The sequence below is a fragment of the Vespa crabro genome, chromosome 11 (assembly GCF_910589235.1).
Source record: "Vespa crabro chromosome 11, iyVesCrab1.2, whole genome shotgun sequence".
Taxonomy (NCBI): domain Eukaryota; kingdom Metazoa; phylum Arthropoda; class Insecta; order Hymenoptera; family Vespidae; genus Vespa; species Vespa crabro.
Genome location: NC_060965.1, coordinates 3341350 through 3355066, shown reverse-complemented (window position 1 = coordinate 3355066; position 13717 = coordinate 3341350). Strand labels below are relative to the sequence as shown.

The window sequence follows — 13717 nt, the reverse complement described above, 5'->3', positions numbered from 1 at the left end:
AGACTTTATGGGATTGGAAATAGTAAATAGAGATGATGACTTATGTCGATGGATCCAAGTGAGTTAAATTGGAATGGCACGAGTGTGGAATCAGAAAAATAAATCGTCTTTCGCGATCGATCTTGTTGGCTGAACCTTCGACCATACTTTTGAATTGGTCGCGTCTGAGATTGGAAGGAGGAAAGAAGATAGAGAAGAGGAAAAAAAGGAGTAAAAAAGAAGAATCTCGTGAGCAAACCATGGTGGAACCGTAGGAGAAAACACGGGACAAGCTTCTGGCTTCGAAGTGGGTGCTTGTAAAACAACCGCGCGGTACCCTTCTGTCGCACGGTTCGATTCTGTGGGAGTCCGACTACCACTCGTTTATAAACCCTAAAACCTTCCAAAGGATCGCGTAAACGTTCGTGGGAAAGCGTAGAAATATTCTAATAAACACTTTCTTTTATTCTTTATAATCTTCAGATTACATAGGTATGATGAGCACAATAAACTTTTAATAGAAATATTATTAAAATCGAAAATATAGGACATAATGGCGATTATCAAGTCAATAAATCTTTTGACAATATTGACAGGAATCTTTCTGTTGATTTTTATTACAGAAAATATCTCTCCCATGTCGATGAGGAACTTCCCACCATCCTTCTGGAACAGTCAGCATCCAAGTGATGTTTACGAGTATCCAACGGATCCATGGCACGCGCATTATGCTCCGTACCAACATAGGTGAGCTTTACAACTCATTAAAAATAATAATTTTGACACGTTTCTCGAGTATCCTCTCTTAACCTACCGCAAAACTGCATTTACGAGTTCAAGGACCCAGTGCAAAGAAATCTCGTAGCAACAAAAGTTAATCTTGATAAAGAAATAAAGAATCATAAAAGGAAGGATCTCGGTATATAATCCGTGGCGAGTTAAATGAGTAGAAAAAGAAAAAAAAGAGCTAAAGGACGAAGTGGACGTGAAAAATACAGAAAACCGTCGGGAGCAGCAGGTACCAGGGGGAAGATCTTTAGCACTGATGCTGCGCGGACCGTCGTATAAATTACCAGTCTGTCACCGTGCTTGAGAAGAGGCCACGGTATCGAGAATTCTTTCCTTCTCCTTCATTCTCTCTTTTTTTAACCTTCCTCTTGTGTTTTCATCCTTCTTCTCCTTCCTTCCCCCTCTCGACTTTACCACTCGCTACTCAGCTCTTCTCTTCCTCTATCCATCTTCCTTACCTTGGCCTTAATCGAAATCTCTTCCCGGTTCCAGAGCGGTGCACGAGTATCATCAGCATAACATGGCCGCTGCAGCGAGTTACAGCGGGTTGCTTTTGGGTAGTGCGAGAGGACATCACACGTCGCATCACGCGGCTCACCACGCGGCACACCACGTGCACGCCGCGGCCTCATATAAGGACTGGACGTCGGCAACGCCATCTCAGTCACTCGTAGATGTATCCTCGGCGCCGCCCTACCCTCATGGCCCTTATGCCTCCCTCTCCGGTGAGTATTATTAAACCCTTACAACCCGCAATAAACGAATCGGATAATACAGGAAAAATTATGCGAGTATACGACGCGAGACAAAGTGTACGATTCAAATTTTATTTCTTTTTATAATCCTCACAATAATCTGACCGAAATTAGAATGATAAGGAATCGTGGCTTTACTTATGCAAAAAATGTGCATCACTTCTGCTTCCCCTTTCTACACTCCCTGAATGATTCGACTTTTTGCAAGAAGAAAGGGATTCCAGGTCGTAGAGTAGCCCCAACTTCTTATTTATATGAAAATCCTCGTTGAAGCGGTCGATCAAAGTTGCAAAAGGAAGCCGAGATTGTTGGTCGGCTTTCTTCGAGCAGAATGGCGTCCAGGTAGAGCAAGAAAGGCCGAGCGGTCCCTCAGATGCTCGCAATTAATAAGAGCTTAATGGGGGACCAAGTCGGTCGATATAGTGCATGCTCTCTCTCTCTCTCTCTCTCTCTCTCTCTCTCTCTCTCTCTCTGTCTCTCTCCCTTTCTCTCCCTTTCTCTCTTCTTTTCGATTTTTCTTCTCTTTCCCTCTCTCCCTTTCTGTCTTTCTCCCACGCCGAAATCGCAAGGAGGATAGCAAAAAGACCCGACCGGACCGTAAAACATTTTGCTTCGCTCGAAGCGAGGTGCTCGGGACACGTCCAAGCAAAAAGGCGATCCGTTCTGCTACAGATTATATAAGACGAGGAAACTCGAGCTCTTACGACCACTTCGACGCTCTCCGAGAGAGGATACATGCGGCGCTCTTGGTCGTCTTTGCGATTACATCTTCCGATCCCTTGCTTTTCTTCAACGGGATGCTGTCTTGCGGTACGGGATTTAACTTTCTCTCGACGACTATATCCTCTCTTCAGTTATATGGATCTCTTTTTGATCAGATAACAAAGAAACCGATAGGTTCTTTTACAAATGTTCGATAAAAAACAATGATCCTTTTAAATTTTGGACACTTTGATTGATGAAAAGTCATCATTCTTTTTCTTCTATTTCGAATGGTATATGTTTTAATATGAATTTATTTCTTATATTCTCAATTTTTTTTTTTTTTTAAAGAAGTTAGGGAATACTATTACTAATCATTTATATCAATGTGTAAGAATACCAAAACACGTCTGAACTGACTCGAAACTCCTTATGGTCACTTACTATAAATGATTGCTTCGAGAGAGAGAAAGAGTGAGAGAGAGAGAGAAAGAGAGAGAGAGAGAGAGAGAGAAAAGCACATAAATAAGTTAAAGAATTTCAATCGTTTCACGAAGCTCGTGAAATCCAGAAAAACCGCTTCGCTCGGCAGTGTATCTCTTCATTTCATAAATGACATAAAAATGTCCAGGTAACCAGTTTCGCAGAACTTGATTCTTGCTTTCTTCCGATCCATCAAAGCGTGTGAACAAAAGCTGTATAAAAGTGGTGCTGTACCAAAAATGATTTTCAATGTATGCATTTATTACTATTCAAATAAAGTGAATAGTAAATTAAAGTTAGAATAATAAGAGGGAAGTAAGAGAAACAAGGAGGGAAGAACGTTGGTCTTACTCCAACGCGTTAAATAAGCCGTAGCGTGGATGAAGGCTTGCACAATTTGCTTGCATGTTTGTATGTAAATGTACTGCACGATTCGTGGTTACATTGCGGGGTGCAGCTGTAACATGCCGTGAAAACACCACGCCCATCGTGATTGCGGAGACCACTCCCATCTGTCTACACGTTGGCATTCGAAATACACGCCTTCCGTTTCGTCCTTTTAGTTTTCCTCTTTTGAATTTATTCTTATTTTCGAATAGATCTTTTTTACATCCTCTAACGTCAAGTTTTACAATTTGAAAATTTTCTTTACCCAATTAAAAAATATTTTTTAAATATTTTTGTGATCGATAGAACTTGTGATAGATTCAACAAGGTTTCATAAATAATACGAATTAGCAAGATCATGTTAATAGGCAAGGATAGATGTAGAAAGAAAATAAAATTAAAAGATTTTAATATGATAAGGTTTAGTGAGGTGGAGACTTCAAAATCGATAGAAGACCTCGGCTCCCTACTATCATTCCTCCAGATGTCACTGATTTAACTCATGGCAGCCATTTCTTCAACCCTCTCTTAAGAGGATTTAATCGATACTTTTGATTTTTCATCTTAAACATTATCTATTATTAACGATACCGATACATGATTATTGAATAGCAGGTTATTTTGTAACGTGAGAAAATTCATTGATCTTGAGTGTATGGATAATATATCAATGATGGATTGGTCGAAATTCAATTGTTTTGCCTGAAGTATGTATTCTACTTTTGAGAGAAAGAAAAAGAGAGAACGAGTTGAGACTTAGGGCCAATTTAGGAGACGGTTAGCTTTTACACACGTGCCTTGCTTTTACGGTGTAGATTGAGAGTTGGTTCAAGCGGCCGGACCGACCAAACGAGTTTTCAAGAATTTGCTTAGCGGAATGCCGACAACGTTCACTATTCGAACATTTCGAGCTGGCGTGTGCTACTGTAAGAGACCTCTCTCTAACTCATTCTCTGTGCTCCCTCCTTCCAAGTAATCCCAAACTCGACTTCACTTCTCGAAATTAATGAATAAATAAGTATGGACTTGTTGGTAGGACGAATCGTTGCGCGAGCAACGAAATTGCTGACCGATTCCGCGATCTTACGCGATCTCGATTCGTCGCGAGTTTCCCAGTAATGTTCGAATTAATTAGAGATTTATGCGATTCAAGATAATTTATGTAAAAGATGCTTCCATCGTTCTCGTTTATCCATGAATTTTTCATATTCCGTGAAAATCACTTTAATTAATTGTTTTTACATATATATATATATATATTTTTTTTTCTTTCATTTTATAAAGCAAATTTATCACCTAATGAATAATAATCTCAGCATTGATTTAGAAAAATTCAAAATGTCCTTTATCTTTGCCTAAAGTAGAACAAGTTATTCAATTTCCAAAAGTGTTTAAATATTTTGGTGTTTCGCTGTATGTATATAGATGGATAACAAAGTTGGTTCGTTGAGAAAACGAAGACAAAAAAAAACTTCTGAAGCAATCGAGTTTAATCGATCGTTTATATGAGGAGCGAGGCGATTTTAATCGGCGCTCGATCGACGCGATAGTCTTGCTCGTTAACGAGTCTTGGTCGACGAATGACAGGAGACGGAAACCGACGGAGGGTTAACAGGGAGTTGCCGTCTTTAAATTTAAGTGTCGACCATTACGAGATCTCGCGATGGTGTCTTCTCGATTAGGTTGCGTATATACGCGATCTGTGTGCGTTTCAATATCTCTCTCCCTCTCTTCTCTTCTCTTCTCTTCTCTCGTGATAATTATATAATTGTGTAAAATTAACTCGAACGGAATAAATTGGCCGGTGTTTAACCGCTATTAAGAGAAATAAATCGCAATTACCGACTGACGTTTGTGAAGAGTCAGAAAGAACGCCGACTCTCTTCTCATCTTGGTCGTCGCACTATCCCCACTCCACCCTCACCACCCATCCTGAGTTTCTCCCTACTTCCCAACGATTGTCGATTCGCGTCCTCTTCATTGGAGGACAAATTCGATCGGACGTAGATGAATAATTTATCATTTCGCGTGTTTGTACCGACGCGATGCGACGACGTGGCGGTGGAAAATTTTTCAACAAATTTTATTCTCGTTTTAGCACATGGAAAAATTGTTAACGTTAATGTTTTTCATAATATTATCATTTGTCTGAAAGTTTAACTCGATTCAGGTAATAATAGAATCCATGTTGCTGTATAATGTATCTTTTAGTCGACCTTATAGATCGTTTAAAATCACAAATTTTCACGATATCAGACAAAGTAGTTCGAAAGACCGGAACCGAGTTTTGGGAAGGTATTGCTTTCAAGCACGAAAGCGGTACGAAGCGGTCACGGCGCCGCGTCGGTACGAGTCTCTAAATCAAAGCTGAATTTTATCCTTCTCCTTCCCCTACTCCTTTTCTTTCTCCTTTCCCTTTTCGCCTCTCTCTCTCTCTCTCTCGTCCTTCGAGACGCCGCCCCTTCGAGATTCCAAGATAGGACTAACCGTGTACGATATACGAAATGCCTGGGCGAAAAAGCGGGCAAAACTTCTTCTCGAAGTCGCATTGCTTTTCGTTGCGACAGTTTCGTGCGACGAGCTCGCCACTCGATGTCCTTCCAGGAGGATCGGAAAAAGTGCCGATTCTCTTTTCTCCGACGAACGAAAAGGTGTCGGCGAACGAGCCACCCTTCGACGCTTTTTCCTTGCCTGCCTACCTCTTTCGAATCTCTACTCGCTTGCGGGATGGAACGTCGCACGTGCAGCTTTTAAAATAGTTAAATTTACATTTTATTTAAAAGGAAGTTGAATCCTCTATTGGATATACTCTTAACTCGAGGATATTAAGTTATCCATAAAATGTTTATCTTAACGTGTACAAATTGTTTAAATGAAAGTTCCATTCAAAGTAATCGTCATTTTCTCTTTTCTTCAAATACAATTTGTTCAAAGGAAATATCTTTATTGCTATGAAGAAATGTGATTGCAGATATAGAATGGATATTATTTTTGTAAACATCTCAAAGAAATGACTATAAATTATTGATTTCTCTAAAATTCCGTTCTTTAAAGGAATCTTTCTGCGAAAGCAGACCGATCGATAATCAAACTCGATCAGAGTCGATGATCCCAACTAGTCGTCGAAGGCGCGGGAGATTTTACGGGAACTATTCAGTCGGCAGGCGCAGCGTTACTCCGAAGGCTTTCTGGCACGCGCCTCGAAAATGGCGTCGCACACTGACGTCACGTAATCCACAGCTCACATATAAACGTGGTGGCCAGCAAAAGAGGTAGAGGAGAGAACGTAAAAGAGAGACACCGTCGCAGCACTCGGCTGCCGGGAGTCAGCACGGGGATGGCCAGCGAGTCTCGATTGGTCAGTCTACCGAATGGAGGGAGTGGTCGACTCACTGGCTATATCGATCTCTCGAACTCTGCTCTCCTCTCCTTCGATGCGAGACAGGCCGGCGAACCGAGAGCTTTGCCAGATCGGCGAACGCCTTTTGTTTCTTCTTTTCCTCCTCTTTTTCTAGTCTCTTTCGAAAGCTGCAATACATGATAAATAAAATTTAATCAAATTTTTAAACTTCTGATATTTAATTTCCAGTGTTCATCTTTCCAACATTCATCTCGTTAGCGATCACAACACGTATTAAATAATTGGATTTCAATGATCACGTCATCAAATGTGACATTTCTAATGACATGGTATAAAATAATTTGTTTCTTATAGCTATATAATTTTATAGAGTGGCACTTGGTACTTCTTTGAGAGAGAACTTATTTATTAGATGTGTATTACGAGCATGTTACAGCGAGTTAGCCATATTTAGACGATCCCACTCAGCATCCTGTTATGGAAAGGGTTCATCTAACATTCCACGAGAGCATTGGAATGTTTCGGTTCTCCTACGGGTTCCTATTGCATTCGCGAATACGCACACATGGTGTTTCGTTTTCATTCGTATCCCTTCGCCAATTCTCCCAACGATTTAACAAAGAAGAATTGATATGAGGATTAATAATTGAAAATATTTCTTTTATCTGAGACAACATACTGAGAATAAAAAATAATCGAGAAATTTAAAAGTTCGTAATTGTTAAAGAATAAACGTAATATCTGTTTCGTGGTGCATCGATGATCTAGAAGTTATAATGCCTACCTAATAGTCGTACATTGATGCATATGAGTTTTAGGAAGGGTCGAGAGTTGTGGATATGTTAAAGTAGGGAGAGTCTCCTTTACCGCGAGTATATTGGATTCCAAACTCCGAAGGGTTCTGACCCCCATTGATAAGGGTCATCACAATGCTTTTCGTATGCATCCCTTGAAAGAGGGTTGGCTCGACCGGCAGGGGGTGAATCTTCGGTTTTCGAACGCGAGGGTGTTCGCTTTAATTTAATCTCGACGCTCGATTCGTGTTCTTCAACCTGAAACTTGTGAAGTTACACCCTCTCTTAAATTCGACCGATATGAAGATTCGCTTCTTTCGAAGTTAAAAAGAGGAGGGACAGATAATTGAAAAGAATAAGAAACAATGAAAATGAATTTCCTATGACGTTAAATTATCACATCTAGAAACTATTTATTTATAAAGTACGTGTAACCAATCAAATTATATGTGGTCACAACTGAGAACGATGTTAATAGTTTGTTGAGTTTCAAATATTACGGACGAACCAGTATTTACGCTATCGAATATAATTCAGAGTTTAATCTTGTGAGATATATTTCGCACAAATTCATCTTATTGGTAACGTTTTATCATATCATTTTTCTCATTATTATTTAATTATATGTATATATATATATATATATATATATATATATTTATATGATGTAATTTCTGTTTAATAATTATATTATTTAGAAACGAATATAACGATCAAAGTAAAACAACGACGTTCACATAATTATACCGTTGAGGCAAACTCTGCTGAAATTCTTGGTGCTTCGAGTGTAACATTTGTCTCCCAGTTTCCTTAGACTTTGTACGAAAGGTCTCCTCCCCTCTTTTCCTCTTGCTCTCTAAACTCTCTTCCTTCCTACAGCATTTCACCGTTGCTCTTTGATATCGCGATATTGAATACTGAAACGCTCATAACAGGTGCGTTCGTCCGTTACTTTGTAGTTGGCAGTTGAAGCTTTCAAAGACAAGTATGTTATCTTGGATATCCTTTATATCTTTATTTCAAACGTTTATTTATTCCATTATTGATCACAATGGTATCTTTGAAAAATCATTTCGCGGAGATAAGTAAAAATAAATTTATAGCGATCCTTCCAAATATTTTAAAATTAAGTATCTCAGAGACTTTAGTAGACATTTAATTTCGAACATTTGCAGAAAATATTTTCCACGTATTTCTAATGATATTAATAGTGTCAAGTTATGAATTATAGGCGGATATTAGAGATTTTAGATAACATCGATTCGTCCAAGTCTAATCTTCGTGAGAGTGAGTTCTAATTCGATAGCGTGGTCACCAAATAACGTTGCCATAAGTGTCATACGTGTAGGACGATTTATGCTCTTCTCATACGCACACGTACACATACAGACACACACACACGTAGAGGAACGCTCCGACCATATTCGCGTAATCGTTCGCAAGCCCTCGCAAAATGGACGAGGCACTAGCTGGTAAATGGTGCGTCGGATAACGTCGACAATATTGCCGGTATTTGTCGAGTCACCCGCAGAAGCCGACCCTTCGATATTCGTGAAAGGGGGAGAAAAGAAAGGGAAGATCATCTGCTATTAGCGATCGACCATGATCTCCCAATTTACCATTTCACTTGTGATCATATTCGTCGTTATAGCTATTAATTCTGTGCACTATAATATTTTTGTTTGAATTCGATCCAATGATTTTCGAATATTCTTGAACAATAATAGTAAATCAATGTTCATGTTAAATTTTGTGTGTTAAGTCAATTGCCATAGAGATATTTTTGATTAATCTTTATTTATACAGATATTAAATCATTAGAATTAAATATCAAACTATATTATTAAGAAACTTCGTTATATTTAGGAACACACAAAACTTGTTTTATAAAGATAACTTTCTTTATCTACTGTGAACTCAATCGTTTTCCATTTATAACATGTCATCGATGAGATTCATTGTTACGTAGAACGGTCAATAAAAAAACAAGAGAGATCGGTGTTACATGCATCAGGTTTTCACGCAAAAGCGGGCGAGTATGAAAACCTGTTTCCCTTCTCACGCTACCTTCTACGATCATTTTTCAACTCAGTGACTTTCCATCAAATAATACTTTGCCGTTCTAGCTTCACCGTTGAGCGAAACGATACCTATATGACGTTTTACCTACGATAATATCTTTTGTGCTTCCACTTGTACGAGTCTGCTCTCGCGACGAGCACACGTTACTGACTTTGAAGCAGGTAGATCCACGCGCTGACACGTGCCACCCTTACATGAATCTAATTTCTTGCGATTTATTGGCCCGTGTAACACAGTACTTTGTTTTTTGAATATCGACGCGATGTTATTTATCATTAGACAATTTAATGAAAGGAACATTATCAAAAATCATGATCTTTGTTTTTTAAAGAATTATTACATCGTAAAATTAATTCTAATAGACACGTGCGAATTATAGAGAATTGATAGATAGTCAAATAAGAATAGATTTTAACGTTATGTAAAATGAATTATAAATTATAGGCAAAAGATCATTTTGAATAATTTATTTCTTCGTCGACTTAAACAAAATTTTGTCAAAATATAGCAAGCAACTAAATAGAAACGAAAAGCAATGATCGAAGATGAAGATCAATTTTCCCGATCGAAGTGGCTTTCTCATCAATGATACTTCGCCGAGATGCGTTCGTTCGATTACGCAGCATTATCGATTTGGAGTCAGAGAGGATCGTTTAAAAACGTTGACATCGAGTGGACGAATATCTGCGGGGTCACCCTTTGGGATATCCAGATCGTACGGAGATAAATTCGGACGCATGCAGTCGCGCGCGCACGCTTGGCGTCCGTCGTAAGGGAACGTGAGATCTTAACTGCTCGATCTCGTGACATCGCTCGAAGCTCGTCTGTCTGTGTCTGTTCCTTCGGTTCTCTTCCTTCTCTCCGTCCGTCGGTTTGTCCGTCCGTGTTGCTCAGCGGGTGCCATCACCAGTTCTGCACCCTCGCATCCGTCAAAACGTTGTCTCTTCTTTTATTACGCGGCACGCCGATAAATAATTCGAACAGACGACCCATGCTATGTAGGACGCTTTCTACGTACTTGCTAGATATTTCTATACTGGTTAATTATTACTATGTTCTTCGGAACAAAAAAAAATATCGTCTTTCGACTTAAATAATTTCATTACTTTACTAATTATGATCTTAATTCTCTATATCTACTAAATAATCATTCTTCTTTGTTTCAGGTCTCGAGTCGCAAGTGCAGGATTCCAAAGATCTCTACTGGTTCTAGAAGCGAGCGCCGAAGTTTCGCGAACCGAACTGATGAATCGCGTGATTTTCCATGAACGCGAGGAGTCCATTTTAGTTCGTCGTTTGTTCTTTCGACGAGAATTTCGTACGAGCTTATTGTTAGTCGGAACGAAGGGAAAAAAAAACGATAAAGGAGAGGAACTTTGTTAGGAACGTCGAGAGAAACATGAATGAAAAAGATAAAAGAAGGAGAATTGGAGTGTACATAGTGTTACCTAAATCTTTTAAGGATCTACGATTAGTGTAAACTCAAAATAGTATTAGAGAAACGGTTGCGCGCACTATTACCTTCATAGTGACTGCTGTTCGATGCTGAAAGGAATCTCTAGTTCACATAGCGTGTAGGTAATTAGATCGTCGAGGACAAATTCCGTCAATTGGAAATTGCAGGCGTGAAATCTTTTTCCGATCTTTTTATTCGTTGGACCAAATCGCTGAAAAATGGAAACCGATCCTTTGAAATAATAGATTAGATGCGTTTTGTAAGCGCAAATTTTTGAGGGAGTTTGTCCTGGTTTTTGCGAGTCTAAAGTTTCCAAATAATCGCGGACGAAGGATTACTTTTATCGAATAATAAAGAAACGATCTACACGTATGTTTTTTATTTTAGATCGTCATTGTGATAATAGATAAAATGGAAAGAGAGAGAGAGAGAGAGAGAGAGAGAGAGAGAGAGAGAGAGAGAGAGAAAGAAGTCATCGGAAAATAATTGGTACGATTCTGCGTGTTATTTGGCGAATTTAGATGCGAGCGATTTAAGTAAAGTATTTATTGACCAATGACCTTGCCATATATTATATATTGCTATTACTATTGTATCATAACAAGCTGGACGCTACGAGAAGATTCCGAAACATCTCCAAGTTGGCGAATTAAAACAAAAAAAAAAAAAAGAAAAAACAAAAAACGAAGAAAAAAGAGAGATAGTTATTATACCCGAAGTGTCGCCATTTTTTTTCTTTTTTATACCTACATCCTCGATCGCTTCGCGCAGCATGGCCATTGCTTTTAACGACAAACTGTCTTCGTCGGCAGATGATAAAATAAACAATTCGTCAATACCACAATAATTGTCTTCGTCAAGCGAAATTCCTAAACACATCACATGACTCTAAACGTTCCTATATTCATTTTTACCAGAACATGAAATTTTTTTATGTTAATCATCAAGCTATTCCTAATATCTCACATTGATAATACAAGTTTTATCGTTAAGACAGACAATCGATTCTCCGGCAGTATTTTTAAAACTTCAGGTACGTACAAATATTCTCTTTATTTTTATTTATTCACAAATTATTAGGTAAGAAAATAATTTAGAAATAACGTTGGATATAAAAATAGCATGAGTGAGGATAGACAAAAACATTTTCAGAACTTATAGGTCCGGCCATCTGCGCTGATCGTCGAATGATTTCCGTAGAACGCCTCGTTTGCTAGACTTTTCGTTTCTTTCTGTTTCCTAAATTGTCACAAGCAGCTTGTGCTGCGGAAGTAACATTAACGAGATGAGAAAGTGAGCAATTAACTTCGTCACCTCAGAGAGACAGACAGAGAGAAAGAGAGAAAGAGAAAGATAGAGAAAGAGAGAGAGAGTAGAGAGGCGGAACCGATTCGGGACTGCGGTTGACCGATCGACTTGCGTGTAATCACGTGTGAAACATATGTCCGTTAATTGGACTTCAAAGAAAATCGAGCATTAGGATCCTTATGATCTACCGACTTTTTTCACACTAAGTATTTCTTCAAGCAATCGATTTATTTTAGATTTAAGTTGGTTTCATGTTTCATTCAATAATTGTACAAGTCATTACTTATTTAGACAATGACAACTATCAGGACAAGATACTAGTTTCGGTTAAAAGGAATATAGTTTTTCAACATCCTTATAAGTTCTGATAATTCGTAGTAATAAACAGTAGTCTTAGTATTAAATCTATCAAATAATAAAATAAATCCTTCAGCCGTCTGGGAGGGGCTAGCATCGATGTTCGGATAAGGAAAGAACAAGAGATATACGAGGAAGAAGAGGAAGAGAGGTAGAAGGAAAAGAGAGACTCTTCAAGATTTACTGCTCGACCTAAAACGTTTTCCAACCTCTTGTAATTACCAAACTCAGTTTTGTTCAGTGATGCTTTACCCTAGAGCAATACTTACTTAGAAAACGTATCTTGGATTCCCTTCTTGATAACCCAGGGATCTTTATGACCCCATTAAAGTCATTAAATTAATTTGATAAAGAAAAAAACATCATTTTGACGATACCATTTCCTGTTCAAGGCAATTGTTTATTTATTTTACAAATATATAACGGTATTGAATTATACTTATCGTAACTAAATATTTCCATTAAAAGAATATTTTCTTCATTCTTATTTTTCAATTTAGATGCCAGTGAGTATGCAGACCGGAAATGAGAATATATTTGAAAGAAAAGAAAAAAAAAAATTAAGATTCATCCTGTTCTGTGGTTCGATGGGTTAGCTCGTGTCTTACAAGATGGATACAGAGCATTGCCCCGCGAGCATAAATCAGTCTGTTGAGTTTCTTATGCTGTGCGTATGATTTGTGTGTTTTGTTACGCAATCGTGCATATGCTGGCTAGACGCGGAAAAAGTACAAGCAGGAAGCCCACGTGAGGGCCACGTGATATGCAGTCATCCGGGAAAGAAGAACGATCACCGTGACCATCGACTCGTATTACACAACGATGATATTTCATTAAGATTCAAAACGTCAAATGTGTTTAGAATATGATAATCGAATTGAATTATTCTCTAAATTTTGATTGAAAAGTTTCACAGATAGGAACATAAATATTTTTAATAGTCGAAGAATCCTTTGAGGAGTTCTCTAAATACATTTACAATAGATATGATGCGATCGTTAATCGTGAAATTGTCGATACTCAGGACGAACGAATAAAATTATTTGGGAGGTGAAAGCGAGTCGTACACTTGTGCGCACCCCTCGATTTCTGGTAATTAAATACCGAGCACGTGGGATCCACGAATCCCCTACCCAAACTCCCCTACCCTTCGCACGAGCTACTAGGGTCAGATTATTGATATTGCAACGAGGGAATGAATGGGCCAACCGTGAATATGAATATTAATTTTACTTGGCCGACCTCCATGTCTACCATTTGTCAT

General features: G+C 38.5%; 1 protein-coding gene across 3 annotated transcripts in view; it reads left to right on the top strand.

Moving 5' to 3' along the window:
* LOC124427987 (protein vestigial) overlaps positions 1-11476 on the top strand; it is a 52910-nt gene extending 41434 nt beyond the window's left edge. For all 3 annotated transcript variants that reach the window (XM_046971496.1, XM_046971495.1, XM_046971497.1), the window contains 3 exons: positions 603-726; positions 1261-1493; positions 10499-11476. In XM_046971496.1, the coding sequence (XP_046827452.1) occupies positions 603-726; positions 1261-1493; positions 10499-10545 (404 nt within the window). In that variant the 3' untranslated portion in view covers positions 10546-11476. The remainder of the gene's footprint in view (positions 1-602; positions 727-1260; positions 1494-10498) is intronic.
* The last annotated feature ends 2241 nt before the right edge of the window (positions 11477-13717 follow it).